This window comes from Microtus ochrogaster, chromosome 8, assembly GCF_000317375.1.
Source record: "Microtus ochrogaster isolate Prairie Vole_2 chromosome 8, MicOch1.0, whole genome shotgun sequence".
NCBI lineage: Eukaryota > Metazoa > Chordata > Mammalia > Rodentia > Cricetidae > Microtus > Microtus ochrogaster.
In genome coordinates, this window is record NC_022015.1 from 73,024,806 (window position 1) to 73,037,352 (window position 12,547).

Genomic DNA, 12,547 nt, shown 5'->3' on the forward strand with positions numbered 1-12,547 from the left:
TGTAGACCAGGCTGGTCTCGAACTCACAGAGATCCGCCTGCCTCTGCCTCCCGAGTGCTGGGATTAAAGGCGTGCGCCACCACCGCCCGGCTGCTTGTTGGGTTTTTATGAGCCAAGATAGCCTCATGCCAGGTCAGATGTATGGAAGTCAGAGGACAGCCTCAGGTGTTGGACATTATCGCCACCTGTTTGAGTCAGACTTTCACTTAATTTGCGTTGGGTATGCCAGGCCAGAATCCTTTGGGGATTCTCCTGTTTCTGCCTTCTGTCTTGCTATATAGACCACTGGAATCGCAGACCATGTGCTATCATTTCCATCTTTTTGTGGGTTGTGTGAACTCAGGTCTTGAAATTTGCACAACGAATGCTTAGCTCCTCACTCTTTTCCTGGCTCCTGTTAAAGGTTTTTACTCAAGCCTTCATGCAGTATCTTTCTACTCACATACTTGAGATCTACTTTCACATCCTTCTCATGATTCCAGACTGCTCTCTCACCTAGAATCAGAGTCCACCTCTGCCATTCTTAGTCACTTAGGGTTTGTTTGTTGTTTTTTTTAAAACATATCTTATTTGTATTATTTATGTATGTGTGTCAGTATGTTTCTGTGCATGTATGTGCCCGGACACCAGAAGATCCCTTGGAACTGGAGATATAGGTGGTTATGAGCCCCCTTGTGGGTGCTGGAGACTGAACCCAGGTCCTCAGGAAGAACAGCAAATGTTCTTGTATTAGTCAGGGTTCTCTAGAAGAGCAGAACTTATAGAATGAATGTGTGTGTGTGTGTGTGTGTGTGTGTGTGTGTGTGTGTGTGTATGAGTATATATGTGTATATAAGTATATGGGACTTACTAGAATGACATACAAGTTGTGGTTCAGCTAGTCCAACAATGGCTGTCTACCAATGGAAGGTCCAAGAATCGAGTAGTTGTTAAGTCAATGGGACTGAATGACTCAGCTGTTCTTCAGGTGTGTACTGGAGTCCTAAAGAAGTTGCCTTTAATGCCAGTAAGTGAAATGAATTTGCTAGGGCAATCGAGAGCCAGAGCAAGCAGACAAAGAGAGCAATAGCAATCTTCCTCCTTCCATGGCCTTTACGTAGGCTGCCAGCAGAAGGTGTGTTCCAGATTCCCACCTCAAAGACCCAGGTTAGAAATGGGTCTTCTCACTTCAAACAATTTAATTAAGAAAAAAAGTCCCTCACAGGTGTGCCTAGCCAGCTGGGTTTTAGTTAATTCCAGGTGTAGTCAAGTTGACAGCCAAGAATAACCACCATGGTTCTTAATCTCTGAGCCATCTCTCTAGCCTGTCATTCAGGTTTTAAATATTGGAGTTATTTCTGATTGTTCCCCTTCCTTTTTTTATAATTTGCCATTGAGTCTTTTCTTCCTCACCTTTTCATGGCCATTAGTTTGGTGGTTACAACAGTCTTATGAGTAGGCCTTACTTCTCTAGGGTCTGTAAGTACTGGACTTACTATCTATCTAAACTATCTTTGGCTTCCTATGTCTTAATAAATTATGCAATCCTATATGTGACTTTCAAAATGCCTCCCCTGCTTTCTTTTTGAATCAAGTCCTTATCTCAGACTAACTTACCTCAGACTTACAGCATTAAAAGGCTATTTTTATGTTCAGTTTACTAGACAGAATATTGTAGTTTAGAACCTCTTAACCACTTGCTAGAACAGTGGTTTTTTTCTCTCTGGTATGTGCTTTGCACTGTTATCTAATGATTAAGGACACATTTTTTTTTTGAACATTTGCCGGCTGGGCGGTGGTGGCGCACGCCTTTAATCCCAGCACTCGGGAGGCAGAGGCAGGTGGATCTCTGTGAGTTCGAGACCAGCCTGGTCTACAGAGCTAGTTCCAGGACAGGCTCCAAAGCCACAGAGAAACCCTGTCTCGAAAAACCAAAAAGAAAAAAAAATGAACATTTGCCATGGCAAGAGTAAAAAAAAATTATAAGACAAAGAGTTTATTTAGGTCCATGATGATGGCACATAGGCAGCAGGTTCAAGCTTACATCTTGAACTGCAAGTAAGAGGCAGAAAGCATATTGGGAATTTTAAAGATGTGAATCATATCACCGAGGAACAATCTAAGCAATCAAGGAGAGGAGGCAAATACGTGATTAACTTACAGTGATATTGCTGCAATAGAACTAAGGCCTGTGTTTGAACTTTTTAAAAATAATTTAATGATAATTTAATTAATAATTTAATTTTTTATTTCTTGTGCATTCATATTTTGCCTGCATGTATGTCTGTGTGAAGATGTCAGATCTCCTAAAACTGGAGTTACAGACAGTTGTGAGCTGCCATGTGGATGCTGAGCATTGAACCCGGGTCCTCAGGAAGAGCAGTCAGTGCTCTTAACTGCTGAGTCATTTCTCCAGCCCATATGTCTGAATTTTTCTAAATATTGAAAAAAGCAAAACATTCATAGCACCTATTGCCTAACACAGTGTTATTTTTATGCCTTCTTATAGTGACTGTTAATTTATCTCCTAAAATAAAGTATATATTAGGGTGTAGCTTAGAATGTTTGCTTATCATACTCAAGGCTCTGGTTTCAGTTCCCAGCACTGTGCTCACACTGCAGATGTGTGCATGTGTGCATGCTTGCATATGTATGAACACAGAGGAGAATAAATTACATGAGAGTAGGTGTTTGATGAACCTCGACCTCATTTCTGCCATTACCATTTAGTCACTGTAATGTCTCTGAGCTCCTTTTTCTGTAGAAATAACAATACTAACAACTCTTTAAATGAAATAATTAAAGGAAGCAAAATTTTTTAGTAAACAATTTCCATCTGATAAACTTTAGATCTCTCTTTATATACAGCTGTGTCCACTCTGGTCATAAGGAATAAATATTTGATTGGTGGATGAATTTACCGTTGTTATGGACTTTAGTTCATTCTGTCTTCCCAGAACATTTCGATATTGAATTGGCACATTTGGGAGCCTATTATTAATAATAGTTTATTTTGCAAATTAATTTTGTTTCATTTTTTTCTTTTTTCTTTTTTTTTTTTTTTTTCGAGACAGGGTTTCTCTGTAGCTTTGGAGCCTGCCCTTGAACTCATTGAGATCTGCCAGCCTCTGCCTCCCAAGTGCTGGGATTAAAGGCATGTACCACCACCGACCAGCACATTTTGCAAATTTTATAACCCTTATTTAGTTTTTCTACAACTTTGTGTAATAAGCTAAATTGATTTGATCATCTTTCATTGTACAAGGAGATAGTTTCATTTTTGGAATGAATTAATAAATAGGACTCCTTAAAAGATGATCATTGATGGATTGGTCAGCAAGATAGTTCAGCAGGCATAGACCCCTTCTATGAAGCCTGACAACCTGATCCAAGAGCACCTAGTAGAAGGAAAGATTTGCTTCTCCCTAAGTTGTCCTGTTCCCTCCACATGTGCACCATGGCATGTGCACCACCTCTTTATTTATTATGTAGCTCATAATAAATAAGTAAGTAAATAAACATAAGTTTTAAAAGGTGATCATTGACTTGGTAAGTTAAGAGTCTGAATGCCTTATAAGGCATATGGAATACTACTTTTCTCTTGGCCTGAATTTTTTTTATTTGATAAAGTAGTGGAAAGAGAATTCTTTGCCATGGCTTAAGGATACATAAACTCTCAGTGCAGCAATCTTTTTGTTGTTGATTATTATAGCTTCTATTACTCCTAGAATTTGACCAACTGGGACCTGAGTTTAGGAGATTTTGTCATTCAGCTTTCATATAGTAAATGCTGAGGCCAGCCCGTTGCCTTGAGGGCCCTCCATCAGTGAAAAGTATCTGTGGCGTTACTTTAGGCAGTCAAGTGTGGGGGAGGAGTGCAGGCTCTCAGGGTTCTCAGGGAGGATTTGAACCTTTGAACATGACAGGCACATGATGCTGTGCTCTTGAAACACCTTTTGTTGCAACATTTCATTCTTCCCTCTTAATCTTGGATTTACTAGAAACTCGTTTAGCACCCTTTCTATTTTGCATAGGCTTTTTTATTTTTTAAAAAGATTTTAAATTATGTGTATGTGGGAGGTGTGTGGGTATGTGCATTTGAGTGGGGTAGAGGTACGTGACTAGGGTGAAGGCCAAAAGAGGTAGTTGGATCTTCTGGAGCTGATGGTTTTGAGCTGCCTAATGTGTGTGCTGGGAAATAAACTCCAGTCTCCTGCAAGAGCAGCAAGTACTCCTAAATGCTGAGCCACATCTCTAGCTCATGTGTGTGTGTGTGCATATATACACATAATATATTTTTATGTGTATGGGCATTTTGCCTACTTGTGTGCCTGGTGTCAACAGAGGCCAGAAGAGGGTATTGTGTCCCCTGGACCTAGAGGTAAAGGGCAGGTTAGAGCCACTATCCATGGTGCTGGGAACCCAGCCTTGGTCCTCTGCAAAAGTAGTGTTCTTAACCACTAAAGCATCTCTCCAACCTCCATATATGTGTTTTAAAAGCTGATGAACTTACATAGTTGGAGAAATTAAACAGTTTAAACAAAGTATTGTAATCTTTAACTTTCTAAAGTTTTTAAGAATGATTTTACTTTAAATTTTATTTTTACTTAATGTGTTTTGTGTGTGTGCATGTGTGCATGTGCCATGGTCTCTGGGGATGGAACTCAGATCTTAAGACTTTTAAGGCTTGCTCATCAAGCACTTTTACTTGCTGAGCCATCTCCTCAGTCTGGCTTTCTGCAGTTTTGCCAAGGAGAGTCATCTGGGGTGAGATTAGAGAGAAAATGAGCTGAATAAACGAGTGTGTGCTGTACAGAACTGTGTTTACACAGGATAAGATGTTGTCTATTACCTGACTTTCTAGCTCTTGAGATGAATGATTAGTAAAAGTTAAATATTTAAATGTGGGAATATAGGTGTTGTTGCTGAATTGACACCCCCCACTTCTTTTTGGTTTATTTAAAAAATTAAGGGTTTTGGGTATGACTCAGTGGCAAAGTGTTAGCATGGCCCTGGGTTTGCTCCCCCAGCAAAGGAGTTGAGAGGATGGGGGTTTAGAAATTTAAATATAATTTACAAAGAGAAAAGGCAAGGCCAGCCCAAACCTTAGTTAGAAAGCTATGTGCTTCTTAAATATTTATTAGCCTGACATGGCCTTGCTACAGAGCCCAGTATGATTTTAACCTCAATATTCTTGCTTTAGATTTCCATGAATTGGGATTACTGGTATGTGCCATCATACCTGGATTTTCAAACATTTTTTTCAGTTCTGGGGATAGAACCTACACACACTAGAGAAGCACTCTACCACTGTGCTGTATCTCCAGCCCCTTTTAACCTTTTTTTTTTTTTTTAAATACGGTATTGCCAAGTTGCCCAGACTGGCCTTAAACTTACTCCATAGATGAGGCAGGTCTTGAATGTGTGATCTTCCAGCATTAGTCTCTAGTAGTTGGGATCACAGGTCTGACTGTTCCATCAAAGGAAATATGTATATACAGAATATGTATATCTTTGTTTAAAATTGATCCATAAATTGGCCTGAAAGGCACAGAATGCATATGATCATAGCAGCCAAGATGACAGTGTTTTCTACTTTCATTGTCCAAGTTTCCTTTGCCTTTTCTCTCCCTTCATTTAAAAAATGTTCTTAAATCTGAAGAAAGAAGGGAAACTGGCAAAGTTAGAGCCTATTCCATTTATTTTGTAATGATCTGTTTTTCTCAAAGATTTAAGCAGCATTTACCAGTATGAATAAGATTAATTATTACAATACAAACCAATTTGAAAATTGGTTTTTAAATTGAGCCATAATATGTAAAATCTTATGGTAATGTGCAAATTCGACTATATTCAAGTGCAGTTTTCATACCCATACCAATTGTCTTGTAATAATCAAGAATGCATCCTCTGTGTGGTATTTGGAAGTTAATACTATTTTAGAAATCACACTGGTATATATAGTGGCTTCCCTGGGTGTATGTGGCTCATTATTGATCATAATTTTATTTTGAAATTTTAGTTTAAGCAGATAGGGTAAGCCCCTTTCAGATTTTTAGTCGTTAGAGGAGTTTTGATGGAGGATTGGGATATATGAATGAGGAGGACTGTTAGAATGAACAACATTGAAAGAAGCTCAGATAACAGTTAATCAGGTGGTAATAAAAACTAGCACAGATTCACATGGAGAACAGGAGACAAATAATTCCTGGGAGAAATGCTTTCAAAACGTAACCGTGAAACTCTCACAAATACTAATAAATATGTGCATTGTAATGAGAAGGAAGAGTCCCAAGTCTGTGGATGAAGGGGTTTTGGTTGAGTTCTAGACCCAGTGGTGCCGACTGTGCATTGTGCAGAGGGCTGCAGTATGCTTAGCTTGTGTGAGTTCTGCCTCCTCTGATAGCTGTCTTCCAGGCTTACTCTGTTTCCCTCCTTTGCATTCTTTTTTATGTACTTTCATCTTTTCTGCCTCTCATATATCTCAAATTGAAATCTCCTTCAGAATGACACTCCTTTTTTACTCATCAGCTTTAGCCAAACACTTAATAAATTCACCAGAGCTCTAAAGAAAAACATAATAGTTAGTAAGTCTTAACAGCAAGTTTCTTTATATTAGGAATCTTTTTGATTTGTTTTTTGGATATTCAAGACAGGGTTTCTCAGTGTCTATTGAACTAGTCCTAGAACTCACTCTACACACCAGGCTGGCCTTGAACTCACAGAGATCCGCCTACCTCTGCCTCTTGAGTGCTGGGATTAAAGGCATGCACCACCACTGCCCATCTTATATTAGAAAATTTTAATGTATAGGGATTTAATGCTGATGGAATGTTGTTAGACTATAAGTTCCATGAAGGAAAGGTTTTTTTTTGTTTTTTGTTTTTAGATGCCAGTTTGCTAATAGCTTTGGCTATCATGGTATTCACTGTGTAAATTTAAACTGATCATGAACTATAGGCAATCATCCTACCTCGGTCTTTCAAGGTCTGGGATTATTGTTGTGAGCCACCATACCCAGCTAAGAAAGGACACTTTTTTAAAGGCTAGGATTATAACTCAGTGGTAGATTGCTTGCCTATTATGCATGAAGTTCTGGCTCTGTCCCAAGTGGCACCAAAGAGCAGTTTTCCTTTTGTCCATTGTTGTATCTGGTGTCCAGAATAAGAAAAACATTCAATAAATACTTACCAAATAAATTGTAAGAACATTTGCCCTAAGAAAAGTTTAATGTAACTAACTTATGAAGGTTATTGCATTGAAGCATGTTTTTGTTGTTTTGTTTTGTTTTGAGACAGGGTCTCACTATGTAGTCTTGGCTGGCGTGGAGCTCAGTCTATGAGAGAAGCTGACTGGAAGGAAAGGCAGTGAAGCATACTTTTTTTTTCAATTAAAATTTTCTTTGAGATTTTATTTTTATTTTGTGCATATGGATGTTTTGCCTGCATGCATGTGCATACACTGCTTGTAGAGGCCAGAAGAAGGCATCAGATTCTGAGGGACTGGAGTTACAGTCATGTGGGTTCTGGGGATTGTACTCCCATTCTTCTGGAAGAGCTGCCAGTACTCTTAACAGCTGAGCCATCTTTCCTGCCCAAGAAAAGCATTCTTGGTTCGTCAGTACAGGGCAGGGATTCTCAAGAGATAGAATCTTTAAATCCTCCTGGCTGTCCCCTTTGTTCTCTTTTTGTTCTCTTTTCCCAATGAGTATTTCAAGTGCCAGGATCATCTGGACAGGATTGACATTAGTAAATATAGTGCCAGGGAGACACAGACTTAAATAATAGCTGTAGATGGCAGAAGTAAAGAGCACGGGAATTACAAATTTAAATATGTTAGGGCTCAGATAAGCATTTGAGTAGACTATCAAAGTACTTAGCTAGCTGAAGTGGCAGAGCCAGCTAAAGGATAGAGAAGGTGAGTAGATAAAGGCAGCGAGAGCAGATCCGATTAATAATGTGCTTGGTTTCATACAGCCAATCTAGGGAGCCGTTGTGAATTGCATAATATACCACTGAAGACAACTATTCATTTAGCTGCTGTTTGTAAAATAAGTTGTAGCTTGAGGTAAAGAAATTCTGGAGTAAATAGAATTCTCTGCTGTGGATGATGTCACCGTTTGACTTATGTTTTCTAGTGATGCCTTTAGCAGATCTTTGAAGTTCTCCATTCCCACTTTGTGAAATAGGGATGATGAAAGCAGGAGGAGAGTTCTAGGAAGCAGTAGGTATGGATTCTAGTCTCTACTTTCTGTGCTATTTTCTAAATTCATGAGCATGAATAGACTAGTACTGAACTGTAAAATGAGGAAAATGACCTGTAAGCAGGAGTCTAGATTGGATCATATTTGGAGCTTAGCAACTGTTATTATATAGGCAGTTTGAGTAGGGAATACTGTATCTCGCATCCTGCTGCAATTTCTGCTAATTATTTAAAGAAATAAAAGAACCAGCCAGGCGGTGGTGCTGCATGCCTTTAATCCCAGCACTCAGGAGGGAGAGGCAGACAGATCTCTGTGAGTTCGAGGCTAACCTGATCTACAAGAGCTAGCTCCAGGACAGGCCCCAAAGCTACAGAGAAACCCTGTCTTGACCCCCCCCCCAGAACCAGAACATTGTCTCACATGCTGTGAATAAATGACTTCTCTATTTTAAAATCTATCTTCATTGAGTGTGGTTGGGTACTATCATAGTGCTCAAGCTAATGGACAAAACTTCACCCGGAGTACTTTTAGAGAAACATGATGGATGTAGGTTCCATTCTGTCATACATAGTATCTTATGAAACTAAACAGAGCTCAGGAAGATGGTTCAATCAGTAAAGTGCTCACCAGGCAAACGTGAGGACCTGAGTTCCAGCTCTCGCATCCCTGTTAAAAAAACAAACAACCTGAGCATGTGCTCTTTTTTTAAATATTTATTTATTAAGTATACAGTATTCTGTCTGCATATATGCCTGCAGGCTAGAAGAGGGCACCAGATCTCATTACAGATGGTTGTGAGCCACCATGTGGTTGCTGGGAACTGAACTCAGGACCTTTGGAAGAGCAGGCAATGCTCTTAACTGCTGAGCCATCTCGCTCTTATAAGGCAGAGACAGGAGGATCCCTTGCTCTTGCTGGCCAGCCAGCCTAGTCTAGTCAGCAAGTCCCAGATGAGACTTCATCTCGGGGAAAAAGGTGGATGACTCTTGAGGAACAACACCTGAGGTTGACCCCTGATTCTCTCTCTCACACACACACACACACAGACACACACATTCACACACACACACACACACACACACACACACACACACACCTGCAAACTACCCTCTCCTAGCCTCAAAGCACAATAATAACAATGTTTAGTGTCATTAGAACTGGTAGTTTTTTGCCTACTGAATACACTGTTCTCTCCCATAATTTCTTTGCTGAAGGTTTTAGTACCTCAGCTTTCAGAGTCCCTTCACTTCTTCCCGTTATTTTGTTTCTGTTTGAACTGCTTCTTGTCCTGCCCCCTTTAATCCATCTGGAAAGATGAAGAGGCAGCTGCTATGGTTAACTGTGCATTTTGGTTAATGAATAACAGACTTAACCAGCTACATAAAGCATATACAAACTGTGCAGAGTTAGCTGCTGTTGGGGCCCTAGGGATACAATGCTTTTTCTTTTCTTTTTTAAAAAAAAGTTCTCCCCTGTCTCGAAAAACCAAAAAAAAAAAAAAAAGTTTTTATGGTTTTCATGTGGTATTTTGTTTTCTATTTTACCATTCTTCATATAGTAATGCTACCACAAAGTTCTCTTTTTTCTGCTTAGTCTATATTATTTATGATGATTTATAGAAGGTGGGTAAGGTCCAAAAAGGAAATGGATCAGTCAATTCTGTTTAAGAAGTAATTTTCCTAGTTTGGGTATAATCGTAGAAAATGGGGACAGCTTTTGTGGCATACTTGGTTTTTGGAACTCTAACTTGTTTTCTCTTTCTTGCCTTTTGGCTACTAGGGCTCCTTTTGAGTTTCTCTGGGGTTAGAATCACTATGTATTATGTTTCTTGAACATGTTTCTTTCATAGCTGGGCGTAGTGACACTTGGGAGGCAGAGGCAGGCAGTGCATCCTGGTCTACACAGCGAGCTCTAGGCAAGCTAAGGCTACATAGTGAGACTGCACCTTACCCTCTCCCAGTGTTTCTATCATAAAAGCCAGCTACAACTTGAATATTGCATTCAACCAACCCTTGAAAATTCCTGTAATCTGCCATCCTGTCTCATACTGTCCCATCTCATAGTTGTCCTCTCTCTGCAGTGCTCTATGCCCAGGTCTCTGTGGCTGGGCTGCTCCAGCCTGGCGGACAGCATGCCTTCGCTGCGATGCCTGTATAACCCAGGGACTGGCGCACTCACAGCTTTCCAGGTACTTTCTCTGTCTCTGTGGGTTGTTGGTGGGGTGTGTGTGTCTAATTCATTAGTCTTTCTTTCTTTCTTTCTTTCTTTCTTTCTTTCTTTCTTTCTTTCTTTCTTTCTTTCTTTCTTTCTTTCTTTCCAGTGCTTTACTTACATCCACTTCTTCGCCATTATATAGCCTGTATTTTACATCACTCAGTATTTCTTTAATGACTTACTTTTAATGTAGACCCAAACTTAATCTATTTTTAAAACATCTTTATCATAATTGGCTTGTCAAAATGGACATAGCACAGCTTGATGGTGGGTTTCAGATCTTAAAGAAGTATGATACTAATTTTTAAAATATTCTAAATAGCAATTCATATTGTACTGTTTACTCTGGGCCTTCATAAGATCAAATCATGTGATTAGATGATTGAAATTAGATGTACACATATTTTATGTTTTTCATATGATAACTGCCATGTTGAGAATGCTTGAGTTACTATGTTACTATTCATGCGTGTATAATTTATCAGAACTATTTGTTACTTGTATCTTAAAGATGGTTTCTAGTTTCAGAGTGGGAAAGCTGTAGATACTTTGTTCATTTTGAGACAGTCCAGTTGTCTTACATGATTGATGGGCTCTAGCTCCTCTCAGTCTTTCTTAGAGGCCAAGAGGTCAGTTCCACGATGTAAGAGAAGCTATAGAAAAAGAGAATGGAACGTTGGAGAGGAAAATGAAAGAACTTGGTGCTCAGAGCTTATGAACTAGGGTATCATGCACGATTGTTTTCTTAGTGGAAGTGTTGTCTATTCACTTCAGGTATTTGGAATTTGTGTTTAACATTTTATAATAATATTAAAAATAGTCCTTTTTTCCTTTTAGGTATATTTTAGTTTTATTTATGTGTATGCAGGTGCCTAAGGAGGCCAGAAGGGAGGGTCAGATTCCCTGAAGCTGTTGTGTCTGACAGGCAATTGTAAACCACCAGACATGGGTTCTGAGACCCAAACTCAGGCCATCTGGAAAGAACATTAAGCTATTCAGCTCCCTAAATTGTTCTTTTTTTTTAAAATTTGTGTGTGTAAGAGAGAGTGTGTTGTATGTGTGTGACAGGACTAAGCTCTGTAGAACAAACAGGCTTACCCCAAAGCTGAAATTATAGGAGTGGGCCACATGCCCAGCTATTTACCTAGTTGTTTTTGTTTTTGTTTTTGTTTGATACAGGGTCTCATGTAGACTGGGCTAGCCACAAACTTACTAGTAGCCAAGATGACCTTGAATTTCTGACTTTGCCCCCACCTTCCAAGTGCTGGGATTATAAGTGGTTACCACCTCACATCACAAAACCTGTTTTAAATAAGTTTTTAGGGACTGGAGAGATAACTCAAATTAAAAGCACTTACTACTCTCACAGAGGACCCAATTTTTGTTTTGTTTTTTAAAGATTTGTTTAATATGTAATAGTGTTCTGCCTGCACAGCAGAAGAGGGCACCAGATCTCATGATAGTTGGTTGTGAGCACTGAAATTGAACTCAGAACCCTGAATAAGTAGCCAGTCCTCTTAACCTCTGAGCCATCTCCAGTCCTTACCTAGTTGTTTTTAACCTATGCAGTTGATTATCTGTTCAGAGGAAATTCATAGACAACCTGTAACTAAATATGAAAGTACCCATGGTTGAGTCTTAAGGAAAGGAAATAAGTGCTGACAGTTACCAGTCTTCAGTGATACTATTTTATCAATGATCCTGCTGGAGACTTTAATTTTCCTTTGTACAGTTTAATGTCAATCTTTCTTTACTTATACTCTAAAACTGTAAAGCATGTTGACTCTAAATATAGGTAAATCTTTTTAAATACATTGTCACTGTTTTAGTTAGGATTTCTATTACTGTAAAGAGATATATCATCACAGCAATTTTTTAAGGTTTATTTATTTATTATGAATAATATTCTGTCTGTATGTTTGTCTGCACACCAAAAGAAGGCATCAGATCTCATTACAGATGGTTGTGAGCCACCATGTAGTTGCTGGGAAATGAACTCAGGACCTTTGGAAGAGCAGCCAGTGCTCTTATCCTCTGATCTATCTCTCCAGCTCTGACCACAACAATTTTTTTTTGTTGTTTTTTGTTTTTTTTGTTTTTTGGTTTTTTGAGACAGGGTTTCTCTGTGGTTTTGGAGCCTGTCCTGGAACT

At 39.1% G+C, this 12,547-nt stretch overlaps 1 protein-coding gene across 6 annotated transcripts in view; it reads left to right on the forward strand.

Moving 5' to 3' along the window:
- The window catches only part of Btrc (beta-transducin repeat containing E3 ubiquitin protein ligase), a 185,688-nt gene that overhangs the window by 66,919 nt on the left and 106,222 nt on the right, over window positions 1–12,547 (forward strand). For 5 of the 6 annotated variants that reach the window (XM_005352359.2, XM_005352360.3, XM_013348165.2 and 2 more), the window contains one exon: window positions 10,263–10,370. The exons of the other annotated variant lie outside the window; for it this stretch is intronic. In XM_005352359.2, coding sequence (XP_005352416.1) covers window positions 10,263–10,370 — 108 coding nt within the window. The remainder of the gene's footprint in view (window positions 1–10,262; window positions 10,371–12,547) is intronic. 6 annotated transcript variants of the gene reach the window in all.